Source organism: Pristis pectinata, chromosome 8 (genome assembly GCF_009764475.1).
Source record: "Pristis pectinata isolate sPriPec2 chromosome 8, sPriPec2.1.pri, whole genome shotgun sequence".
Lineage (NCBI taxonomy): Eukaryota > Metazoa > Chordata > Chondrichthyes > Rhinopristiformes > Pristidae > Pristis > Pristis pectinata.
Genome location: NC_067412.1, coordinates 27,181,696 through 27,194,930, shown reverse-complemented (window position 1 = coordinate 27,194,930; position 13,235 = coordinate 27,181,696). Strand labels below are relative to the sequence as shown.

Here is a 13,235-nt window from a genome sequence, read left to right as displayed (position 1 = left end):
TTGAGCTTAATGAAAGGACACATCTCCCTAGTTACTGGAGAATTCTTCCCAGGCTGTTACATGAAGTTGCCACTATGGCTTTTTAGTGCAAGAGTTTTGAAAACTCCAGAGAGCAAATACACAAATAATTTGAAGCTACTCATGCAATTCTTCAGCATGACCACCAAAACTTCATTAAGAACCATTTCAGTAACATAATACAAAAACATGACAATTTTTGCAATTTCATAGAAACTACTAGGATGTTAAAAGTTTATTATGCTTAAATATGAAAGACATTCAGCAGTGTTGTGTGATATATTGAGTATATTAATACCACCTGTGTCAATTAAATGAGATTTCTTTTCTAAATTATTTAAATAAAAATGTTAATAGAATTGGGGCCATTCCATTCACTTAAAAATAACAGGCAGCATTAAAAAATTAAACTTCACTCTTTCAAGAGACACTAACCCATTTTTAATTATCAGAACTTACAGAATGGGCACTCCACACTGTGGCAGCTTTCAATTCTCACCTTGTTCAAATTTGAAACTGATTGAATTAGACGAGCTCATTTCTTTTCGTCTGGTCTTTTTCTGACTGGATTGTGGTGAGTTTTCTTGCCATTGTTTAATGGCATCTGATAAGGCCTACAAAATAAACCAGAGGAGGAAAAAAGGCTAAAACACCAGCTGTTATACACAGAACAAAATCGTCTAGTCAGTCAAAAATCTAAGCTCATAAATAAATCACAACTATAAAGCACGGTGCTAATACTGCTTGTGTGAAGAGTGGCAACTTAAAAAAAACATATCAACATGTTAATCACCTACCCTGCTACATAGAGCTCAGGGTTGAAACCAAACAATTTCATTATTTATGGAAGTCAGCAAATACAAAATAATTTTGACTTTAGCATTACTTACACTCAGCCTTGCTTATTCCCACAATTTAGACAATGTTTCTATGTGACCCAAGCATTCAAGCTCCAGAAGTTCATTGCTACAATACCAAATGTTATTTCTTTCTTTGCTCACTAGTTTTATTTCGTGCTTTCTTCCTTTAAAAGTATTAACATTTATATTGAATTTAGGAGAATGCCCCACAGAATTTTATTCTGCAAGTATTAGGACAGATGATAGACAGCTTGGTGACAGAGATATATTTTAAGGAGCATCTTAACAGAAGAAAGAGGCCTTAAACTGGAAATCACAGCTTTAGGGCTCTAGCAACCAAAAGCAGTTGCAAAAGGTGTATTGATGGAAAAAAAACACAACGAACAGGAGGTAGAATTGCAGGATTATGAAAGGCTGCAGAGCTGAAGATGATTGGGCACAACTTTCAGCTGCAATTCCATGAGTGTCAGATAGTATCAATTACTTCAGCTAATTCTACCTTCATTTGATAACCTTGCAGATGACTTTTTTTTAAGGCAGAGATTATAATCAAAAGCAAGAAACTTGGCTTATATTTCCCCTACACTAACCAGTCTGATTATTGCATGATTTCAATATTCCAGATGAGATCAGCTAACTCAGCACAGAATTGTTTCTTAAACCTTCCAGGTGTGCTTAGTTCATCTTCTAATTGGAGGAATTCAAGCCACAATAGAAATTTTACTTTCAAACAAAATTTTTCATGTTCCCTGGTAATGTGTGTCAAAATTAAACTGTTTTAGTTTGCCTTTATTCAACCTGTCCTGGATGCTACCAGGGAAGCAAGTAATTGATTAACAAACAAAAGGAAAGGTAGTCAGCTCCGTTTTCACCCAGCATGTTAAGTGTACACACAAGCAATGTACATGCTTAACCTAAATATTAATTTACATAAGACATGGTACAGCCTTTAAAAAAGGATACAAGGAACAAAACCAATGTCTTACTGTTCATTTTAATTAATTGAATTGGTGGATAAAGTCCATTTTTAAAACCAGTTCCTCAGGAGGCTAAAGAAATTTGGCATGTCCCTGTCAACCCTCACCAATTTTAATCAATGCATCCAGATAGAATGTTTTCTATGGTGCACCACAGTTTAGTATGGCAACTGCTCTGCCCGTGACAGCAAGAAACTGCAGCAAGTTGTGGACACAGCCCAGCATATCATGGAAACCAGCTTCCCTTCCGTGGACATCCCCTCCAGCAGCGAGCATAATCAAAGGCCCCATCCACCCCAGACTTCCTCTCTTCTCCCTTCCCCCACCAATCAGGCAGGGGATACAAAAGCCTGAAAGCATGTACCACCAGGCTCAAGGACAGCTTCTATCCTTCTGTTGAAAGACTATTGAACGGGTCCCGAGTACGATAAGATGGACTCTTGATCTCACAATCTACTTTGGGACCTTGCACCTGTCTACCTGCACTTTCTCTGTAGCTTTGACACTTTATTCTGCACTTCTGTTATTGTTTTACCTTTACTACCTCAATGCAGTGTAATGAATTAATCTGTATGAATGGTATGCAAGACAAGTTTTTCACTGTACCTCAGTACAAGTGACGATAATAAACCAATTCCAACTTCAGTAAACTGCGAACTTCAATTTCCAGTCTTTACTACCACAAACCATAACTTCTGATTCTGCTCTTTTGTTCACATTAACAGAAGGTTGCACAATCCTCACATCATTAAGTTTCATCTGCTTCACAGATGTATATATTTTTTTTTCCTGAGTATAAGAATTGCACATTGCAGTGTAATTAGCCGGGAATATACAAAGCACCAGCACGGATTTTAGATATGCTCATTCAAACAATAATAAAACAAACCAAGAATGGGAAGTGAGAAACAATGTCCCTCAAGAAAACACACAAACCTTGCGGGTGATTGCATAGTGTCCCTTGAGCTCATGTAAAGCCCATTTGATGTCTTGACTGTTGAGCATTTTGAAATCTGCCATGAGGAGGTCAGAAGCCTGAAGAAAACATTGCTGGTTCACAGGTGCAAGCTTTGAAAAGTCAAAGAAATCGATCTTGGGTTTCTGTTCAACAGAAAATATATACCACTAATTATATATTTATCATTTACCCAAGGGGAAAACAGCCACAAATAACAAATTAATGATTTTTATAAGCATGGACTAAGTTTTTTTGCTATTGTCATTGAGTATGCATTGGGGAGAGTGTTTGTGAATATCTACGCTGGGAAGAATGCACATGCATGAATAAGCAAGTGTCTGAATGTGCCAGTGATGGCTCAGCTGATAGGTTTATAACCTTTTGACTCAGAGTAAATGTCCTAAGTCCCACTCTGGATTTGTGAGCACTAAATTCTGGGCTGACAATAGCATTAGAGGTGCCATGTTTTGGATGGGACATTAAACCAAGACTCTGCTTACCTCCCAAGTACTTGCATAATAGATATATTTTGACAAAGAGCAGGAATACAAAAAAAATCTCTTAATATCACAAAACAGGTTTTCTGGTCATTATCACATTACACTGTTTATGGGAGGTTACTGTGTACAAATAGACTGCCATGTTTTCTACAATGCAGACAGCTAACAAATTTAAAAAATACTTAAGTGGTTTTGGGATTCCCCTGGGTCACAAAAGATGCTATGTCAATGCAAGTCCTTTTTCCCATCAACCGAAAACAAATTATTAATCGAAGTCAAACAATAAGAAATGATGGCCAAAACAAGCCTTTCCTAATTCTCTGATAAGGTTTTCCTATTCTCTTAGCCAGAATAAGATAAGCTAGGCTCTATTTATACCAACAAGAGACAATTATGAGGCATTGTACCGCAGTGAAACCTAGCTGGCATCCTGGTATCTGGAGAAAAGAGATATTCCTCATCAATTGGCAAGAATAAGCCAAGTTACCTCTTCATTACTTTCAAGCAAACTGCTGTTGTGTGTGAAAATTAAACTTTTCTTCGGATAATCAGGATTTTCTAGGAGATGGTTGCACAAGCTGAAAATAAGAATGAAACATTGGTACGCAGTTTTATGTAGATAAAATTGCAAGTAACTAGCTTTGTATTTCAGAAGAACAGAACCCTCCATTCCAAGATATCTAATTACTGATTCTTGCTTACTCAGTATATATAATTAATGCACAAATGGATACAAGGGAAGGGATGACTGTGTCCCATGGACTCAAGAAATTTCAGTGATGGCTAACATTATTTTCAAAAATACCTTATCCTCATTTGTTAAAAGTAGTTCTCCTGAGATATCCTATCTGTCCCTAACCAATGCTTTGATTAGAAATCATCTGCTGTTCATCCAAGGCACTTCGAATCTCATATCTTCATCTCCATAGGAACGAGTGTTAGCTCACTTTTTCTAATTGGATGGTTATGAATAACATTACATTTCAGGGAATCTTAAGCTTAAAACTAGAAGGTTCTAATAAAACTAAAGGAGCTAAAAAACTGAAAAGTGGTAGTAATTCATCCTCTTAATATCATGTTCAGTTTACAAAATAGCATTTCAACAAGAAAGATAGAATTTTAAAAAGGGTCGAGTCTGACAAGTCTCTTACTAAGTGTCCAAGGTTAAACATAGGTGCAGGATTTCCCAACCATTCTCACAAATGAGTTTTGGACAAGCACTATTGTTGCTAAATTATTACTCTTCGGTAACAATTTCTAGTTTTAAAGTTCGTTATTCATTATAACATATTGTTGATTCTATTCTCAAGTCACTTAAGCGATTTCAGAGGTGAGCTACCAGAATGGAAACAGGACAGACTAAAACTGGTTAAACTTTCAGTGCCACATATCTTCATTGTCCATTAATCATAATTTTTTTGTTAATCTCCATAAAACAGCAATAACATACGTACACATTTAAATCCCAGATTTCATGTGTTGTAATCAGCTCTTCAACAAATTGTTCTTCTATTTCAGGAAACAGATTCACCTGCACGAAAAATTTAAGTTCAATTAAAATTCAATTTTGATTAAAAAATGCCAAAATAAAGATAATTAATGTGAAGAATTTATCTGCCCCAAAACAAATACAACTTTTATTGTTTATAGTCACCGAAAAGGGAATTGCTGTCTTGACTCATTTCCTGGCACTGAAGTTTTTGAATAAGCTACTTACAGATTGACTTTATTTGTGAAGTAGGAAAATGAGGGGTGATCACATGAGAGGTGTATAAAATCATGAGAGGCTTAGATAATGTGAATGCACACAGTCTTCTTCCCAGGGTCGGGGAATCAAGAACTAGAGGACATTGGTTTAGGGTGAGGGGAGAGATTTAACGGGAACCTGAAGGGCAACATTTTCCCACCCAGAGGGTGGTCCATATATGGAATGAGCTGCCACAGAAAGTGGTTGAGGCAGGTAAATTAACATTTAATAGGCACTTGGAGAGGTATCTGGATAGGAAAGTTTGAGAGGGTAAATGACAATAGCTTCAAATGGGAATCTTGGTCAGCATGGACCAGTTGCGGCAAAGGGCCCATTTCCGTGCTGTATGACTATGACTCAAAGTAGATAATTTGAAGTTTGCCTCCTCAGAAAATGGGCAGATGTCATTCAAGTTTAAACATCATTTCATTTCTTGCCATTGTAGACACCAAAGACTTTGACAACATTAGGTTAATGGACTCAAACCCAAATTCCATAAGATGGACAGACTAATAAGTCACCAAAGAGCAATATAATTCATTTGGGTCCTTCAGTGCCGACTGTAAAGAGGATTCTTTGTTCATAATACACCAAAGATTGTAAAATTCTACACTAGTCATTTATGATAAGCACATTTTCTACATCATACAAATGCATTTTCTTTGAATGGTTGCATGCATCAATAAGATCATTTCTCATTCTTCTAAACTCTGAGTATATCATGGGTCTGCTTAATCTCGCCTCATAAGACAAACCCCAGAAATCATTCTGGTGAACTGTATTGCACTCTTTGTTGTGAGAATATTGTCTTGAATACAGAGACCAGGCCAAGATACAATGTCCCAAGTGTGATTTTACAAGGAAATGACATATCTGCAATAAGGCACCCTTGTTTTTGTACTCAATTATTCTTGTAATATCATATTTGCCTTCCTCAATGCTTGCTCAACCTGCATATTAACTTTCAACAATTTGTTTTCAAGAACATCTGGATCCCCCAGAACACAAACACCTTTCAGCCACCACTATCTAACAAAGACAGTATCTTTCTATTATTTATTCCTGTGAGAGACTTCATATTTTTCTGCATTATATTTCATGTCCCTACCCACTTAGTCTGTCTGCATCCCCCAACACCTCTGTATCCTCCCCTCACAACCCACACAGATTTGTATCATCAGTAGATGTAGCTACATTACATTTGATCTCCACTCATTCAAATCAGTGAAATAGAATGCGAACTGTAAGTCCAGCACTCATCCCTGCAACACCCCACTTATCACAAACTTACAATGCAAAAACACTTCAATTTCTGTTTTCTGTCCATCAATCCTCATTCAGTTTACTATATTATGTCAAATCACATGCTCTGATTTTGTTTAATAACCTCACATCACTTTATTGAAGGCCTTGTCCAGCTACACAAAGACTGACTTGCCCTTTTCTATTAGTTACATTCCCCAAAACTAACACTTTCCAAACATACTCTCCCTGTCATAACTCCATGTCATCTCTGCCCAAGTCCATTATTATTTTCCAAGTCCCCTGATACCATTTCCTTAATAATAGATCCCAGCAGTTTCCCAACTGCCACCGTCAGGCTAACTGATCTGTAATTCCCCAGTTTCCATCTCTTTCCTTTCTTAAAAAAGCGAGGTTACCTTTGTGCTGTCTGGAATCTATGGAATTTTGGAGAATATGAACTAGTGCATCCACGATTGTTGATGCCACCTCTTTCAAAACATTAACATGCAGGTCACTGTATCCTGGGGATTTAATGCCTTTCGGTTCATGATAGAATAATGCAGTCTATGAGTGGGTAGCACAGTGGTGCAGCCAGAGCTGCTGCCTCACAGTTCTAGTGACTCAGGTTCAATCCTGTCCCTGATGTTTATGTGGAGCTTGCATATTTTCCCTGTGACTGTGTGGGTTTCTTCTAGGTACTCTGGTTTCCTCCCACATCCTGAAGGCACGCAGGTTAGTAAGTTAATTAGCTACTGCAAATTGCTTCTAGTGGGGTTAAGCTGTAGAATCTGGGGGTTGGGGGGGGCAGTGAAGTAGATGAAAGGGGAATCTGGGGAGAAACAAATAGGTTAGGGTAGGATTTGTGTAAATATGTGCTTGAAGGTCAGTGTGGATGCAGTAATTGTGTTGCACCTCATTATGACTAATCAGGAAAGGTTAACATCCACCCACAAAATTCAGCAAACACCATCATTGTGAAGACTTCTTCACAGCACTGTCAAAGTGTACTAAATGTGCGGTAAAATTTTAAGTTCTGCACTTGCGTTTCAAGTTTGGTGTGTTGTGCCCTGAACTACAGACAGTACCTAATAGAAAGCAGGGTGCAGAGGTGTGATTGTTCCATTGTAAACTAACTGCAAATTATGAAAGAATTTAGATGTTCAACATAAAGGCTAAATACACTAAACTGAAGGAGACTCATTAACAGATGGCCAGAACTTACTGTTTCTTTCACTAGTGACTTTAAGAGTTCGTTGCCTTCTCCAGTAGCATCCTCAAGATTTTCCAAGTCCATTATTATATTATCTAGTGAGTCTTCCCTCTGCTGTTCTTGCACAATTTGATTATTAATTGGCTGAATCTCATCTCTGAGAGCTTCCTGTACCACATCTGGCTGAGGTAATACAGGATCTTGCTCCGTCACCAGATTCACTTGTGCTTCTTCCTGCTCTGCTCCCACTGTCTTTGTTGCTGAACAAACTGGAGTGTCCAGTAGTTCTATTTCATTTGCTTGCCCAGTTGGAGGTTCACTGGGACCGGCAGCTGCTCCAGGATCCACCCAATTTTGTTCCTCATTCCTTTGCTCAAGGCAATGCTCTGCAGCTGGGACAGCCTCCACATTCTTGGCTGGCTGAGGATGGGCTTCAACTGGTTCTACCCGAGCCCCAATATCTGACACAAGTTTATGTTGATTATGTTGAGTCACGATGATACAGTTCCTCTCCTCATGGACGTTTCCATTAGCTCCCTGGTTTTCCGTTGGTTGATCTCCCTGTTGAACTTTTTGCCATTCGGATGCAGGCTGGATGATGATAGGAGGTCGAATTTGTCTCACTGGTGTCTGAAAAGTATTTGACAGGGGAGTACTAGTTAATTCAAGAATGGTAACAGCCAAGCTTTGCAAAAAAAAAAGGGGGAATATTTCCTTTGGGATAATCCCAGATTGTTTGTAACAGAAGTTTCCACCAAATTCCTGCCAAAATTGGAGTAGCAGAGTGGGAGAAGCCCCAAGGAAAATACAGGCCTACATTTCTTTCCCTGAAACAAAAACACACAAGATATCATCCAGTTCTATTCTGATACCAATTACAAAGCTCCAAAAGCAAACTACTGCAATGCTTAAAACAAAACAACAGATACTGGAAATTATCGGGTCAGGCAGCATCTATAAAGAAAGGTAACATGGTCAATGACCTTTGATCATAACTACAGTACCTGAACCCCATTGATCCATTTCTCTTGATGACCTTTCCCAAACAAAATTCAGTAATCTCAGTTATGAAAGATTCAACCACTCTAGCAGCCACACTCTTTTGGTCAAGTTCTTAATTTCTACAGATGCTGTGAAAGAACGTTACCCAATTTCAATGTTGCTCTTAATATGAAATAATGCTCCTCTTGATCTAGATTCATTCAATAAGAAAAGATTCATCTACCATATTAAATCTATTTACCATTGTAAATATCTTGGTTAGATTACCATTCAATTTTCTATACCCCAGCTTAGGCTACCTGTCCTCTGATTTAGCTTTTTAACCTTGATATCACTCTTATGAATCTGTATTCCACACTTTACAAGATGAATGTAGAAAACTGCTCTTAAGAACTGAATTCAATATCTGGATGGGCCCTGGCAAAAGCTTCATCTAACTGAAGCACAATTTTCCCACCTTGCACCCTAAATCCACTGGTTTTGATCCTGGCACCAGCTTTTAGTAATTTGAGTATACAGATACCCCAACCACTTTGAGCATACACAATTTCCAACTCTGCAGCCATTCTAAAATTCTCCAATTTGTCTTACATAGGTAAAATAGAGCTACCTTCATACCTGTTTTGCAAATCCACTTTACATCCTCTTATAACTTCCACCTTCATCCACACTACTCATGCTTAACTTAGTGTCATCTGAAAGTACGAATGCACAATTCTACTTTCATTTTTACATCCACATCTCAAACATCTTTGCTTAAATAATGTTTCCACAACTCATAGTATTTTAATCTAGCTTTATATCTCAAGGCACTTTACAGAAGTATAATTTGACAACGAGCCAATACAAAATACTTAAGTAGGAGACAAAGTTTAGAGAAAAGGTCTTCAGTATACCAAGTGAGCAGATAGATGTATTAGTTCTGGAAGGTATACCAGGTGGCTTGGATCTGTGGCCTGAAAATGACGTAAAGATTTCTTGGGAAAGAAAGAAAAAGTAGACCAAAATACAGAAAGAGATTGCAGTGGCCTGCAAGGGATGGGGGTGGAGAGGCTGACAAGGTCATTAGTGGCTCGTAAAAGTTGTTATGCACATCTACTCAACTTGAACAATAAAAGATTTAATTCTATCAGAGTTTCAATTATCTTACATCACACACAAGCTCTTTGTAAGTATACAAGTACAGGTCCTCTCCAGCACACGAGTGCCCCACTTCCGTAGCCCGTACGTACAAACAAACCTTTTGGAAAGCAGCAAGATGGATTTGCCAGCTGCTGCGGAGCTGCAGGCATCTTATCCCACTTGGAAACTCAGTTCATGGCTGTATTTCCAACTTGCGAACTGTTCGGGTTATGAACAGTTCACAGGAAAGGAACCCTGCCGTAAGCTGGGGGGACAACATGTATCTCTTTCCTTCTGACCAAGCCAACATCAAATAACTATTCAACATCAATATACATGCAACTATGACACAAAAACAAAAATGGTATTCATCCTTTAAAGCAGAATGATATAGCACAAATAACCATTCGAAATGCAAATGAACACTTTTCTACTCACTTCTTTATATATATAGTTTTTTTTTCTCTCCTTTGTGTGATCAACTGCTTCTTTTCATTGATAATGCAAACTCCTAAAGGCTCATTTCCTACAAGTTATTGAAGAATCATTGCATAGTTTGTAATAATGCACATGTCCTAATCTCTTTCCTAACAGTAGAAGACAGAAAAAAAGCACAAAACCTCAATTAGTACAACATCTTGATCTTCTGTCAGTTTATTCTCGATAGACACAACTGATGGTTCATCATCCGAGTCAGAATCGTCAGAGATGGTGATGACTGGTGTATTGCGAGGGGCTCTCCATACTGTAACAGAAATTGGAAAACAATGATTATAAATTAAAAATGCATTCAAAATTTTTAATATGCATTTGAAACTCTCCTTAAGTGTTGCCCACGGCTAGCATATAAAACAGGCCTTAGATCAGTTTGTTGAAAAAAAGTGGAACAAAAGCAAAGCACTCCAGATGCTGGAAAACTGAAATAAAAATCGATATTGTCAATAGGTCAAACAGCAAATGTAGAGAGAGAAACAGAAGGCTTCAGGCTGATTACCCAAACTCTATTTCTCCCTAGATATGCCATTTCCATCATTTTCTGGTTTATATTCGAAGGAAATAACTGGGAAATGTAGGATGGATCTCCCTACCACAAACAAAGTAGGGATACATTCAAAGCTGAAGTCAAGGGCTTATGAGTTTCCATGGCCCAGGCCTGAAGCAAAGCTAATGAGGACAATGGAACGATTTTGTATTCCAAAGTATATTAACATAACTTTTCTAAAACTGTATATCGTGCATCTAATAGTGGTTTTCCTTTCCAAGTAGAGAAGTACATCTTCCACCCGTTTAGTGGATTAAATATAATAACACAATTATCACTCAAAAGTAGTAAATTTTATTGAATTTACCAGCAGTGTGAATTTTTTTTCTCCCTCCACAGAAAGATTGATGAAAAGCTAACAAACAGAACATGCTGTTATGAACCATATGGCAGGACTCATTGCCAGTTATACAGGAAGTCTGTGATATTCATCTGCTTCTCAATGTCACATCAAAACAGAAAAGGAGATATAGTCTAAAATGCATTGGTTCCTGCAGAATGCTTGTTAAGCCTCACTTAAAAACAATAGACCCTTTCAATTGGTTCAAACTCTGAAGACTAGAAAATAGCTGACAGATGGATGCAGGTAGCAGATCACAGCTTACAATTCTGCCTCTCTAAATAGATGTTGTAATGTCACACAAAAGGTTCCACATATTTTCTATCCCTGGTCAAATGGCCTCCACTCCAGTTTAGTTGTGGAAAACTCACCTGTCCCAAGTAAATATCCCTACATCACATGCCTTACCCTGGCATCATGCTCCAGTTCCACTTGTCCCAAATGTTGTTTTCTCCATCTGAATGCTCTGCCTGCATCACCTGCTACCTGTGAGTAACACTTCTCTTTCCACTGAAAAGGCCATGTTACTGAGAATGCAACTTCCTGTCCCAATTATATTTTATGCAAGTGTTCCTGTGGAATTCCTTCACAAAGTTGAATGGGACAGGCAGGAGTGTCACAGGTCAATACAACATTAAAAAATATGGAGTGAGCATGCACTGGCTCAACAAGCAACCAGAGAAGAACTGAGCGAGACAGTTTGCACTCCTTTTAACCATAACTATGAATTTCATCAGTCTCATGATGGAATGCTGGAAGTGTCTCTCCCCCCACCACCAATCAAGCAAGGGGTTATTTGACCTTAAGTTTTGATTTATCAATCCCACTCTTACTAGGTCAAAGCCCAAAGAAAGAAAATGCCATAACTGACAATCTCACCAAGATGCCTGCAGTATTGAAGGCACACATATGCAGTTTTTCCAGATTTCTCAAGTCTGAGGTTGGACCACATCACAAAGGCAAGATTTAAATAGCTGTATTCTTCATTTGTATACCTCAACCAAATGAATGCCAGTATTCCAGGATCTATCACCATGATGAGTCTTGTAAAGAGCGCATTTGTCACTGCAAGATTATACTCAGACAAGAACTGTATAAACTGGAAAAATAAGCTTCAGAAAAACAAACTGACTGGACTAGATAACAAAAGGTTAAAAGCATTTGAGATATACTTTCACGATATATCGATCAGCCATGAAGCAAATGATGCAATTATAAAGGATGGAAACTCTGAAAAAACATTTGAAATGGGGATGCCTTTATTACATTACTTTGATAATGCTGAATGAACTTTGTAAATGCAATTGGAATCAACTTAAACTGCGAAAGATAGTGACCATCAGAAACTCCTTGCCCAAAAAGTCAAAGCTAAAAGTCATTTGAAAGTTTCAAAATTGAGACAAGTAGTTTATTTTTGCTTGTTTTAGAGAAATGAAGATAAATGGAGTTTGGAAATAGATCAGTCTAAATGAATATTGTAACAGATTTCTGTGATGCTCCTTCCCAATACCTTCTATACACTGCACACTAAAGGAATGCCCTTAAACGTTAACATTTGATCCTGTGGAAAATTATGCAAAGAGAACCCCAAATTGAACTTTATCTGTCATTTTTCATAAACTGATGAATACTGTAACAGAAGACACAAAGTGATGACAATGTTATCTTATGGAGGGACTTACCACTGTGGGAATCTCCCTGGAACATGGAAACTTTGATTATTTCTTCCTTCTCTACCTGCTCAGCCATCGCCACCACACACTGAACCAAAATATTGTACTCCAAATATTTCACATACCTGCAAATAAAGCAATATTAATTAAAAGAACAATAAACTTTACTGATGTAAAAAGACTGATGTTTCATGATAATGTCATATCAATTATGAATTACAATTCATCTCAAGGAACTTGGAAGTTCAAATGTAACTATACCTTACCCTCTATGGCTTATATACGACTCCAGACCTGCAGTAATGTGGATCATCTCCTAAATGCCATCTGAAATGACCTAGCAAGCCACCCAGTTTCATTATAACCATTATGTTAATATAGAAAGTGGACAACATCAGCGAGACATTGAGCTTCTGAGGCTCAGTGGCTAACTTGAGATATTCCCACAGACTAGTCAAGCAACAGCCTAACATAATCATACCCAAAATCATACCTTATCGACTCCATCAAAATCTCTGGATGCATCCTTCCCCGTCAGTAG

At 37.9% G+C, this 13,235-nt stretch overlaps 1 protein-coding gene across 4 annotated transcripts in view; it reads right to left on the bottom strand.

Annotated features, from left to right (window-relative positions):
- The window catches only part of rnf216 (ring finger protein 216), a 152,089-nt gene that overhangs the window by 118,893 nt on the left and 19,961 nt on the right, over window positions 1–13,235 (bottom strand). For all 4 annotated transcript variants that reach the window (XM_052022356.1, XM_052022353.1, XM_052022354.1 and 1 more), the window contains 7 exons: window positions 12,704–12,819; window positions 10,260–10,384; window positions 7,528–8,145; window positions 4,768–4,844; window positions 3,801–3,891; window positions 2,792–2,956; window positions 518–632 (listed from right to left, as the gene is read on the bottom strand). In XM_052022356.1, coding sequence (XP_051878316.1) covers window positions 518–632; window positions 2,792–2,956; window positions 3,801–3,891; window positions 4,768–4,844; window positions 7,528–8,145; window positions 10,260–10,384; window positions 12,704–12,770 — 1,258 coding nt within the window. In that variant the 5' untranslated portion in view covers window positions 12,771–12,819. The remainder of the gene's footprint in view (window positions 1–517; window positions 633–2,791; window positions 2,957–3,800; window positions 3,892–4,767; window positions 4,845–7,527; window positions 8,146–10,259; window positions 10,385–12,703; window positions 12,820–13,235) is intronic.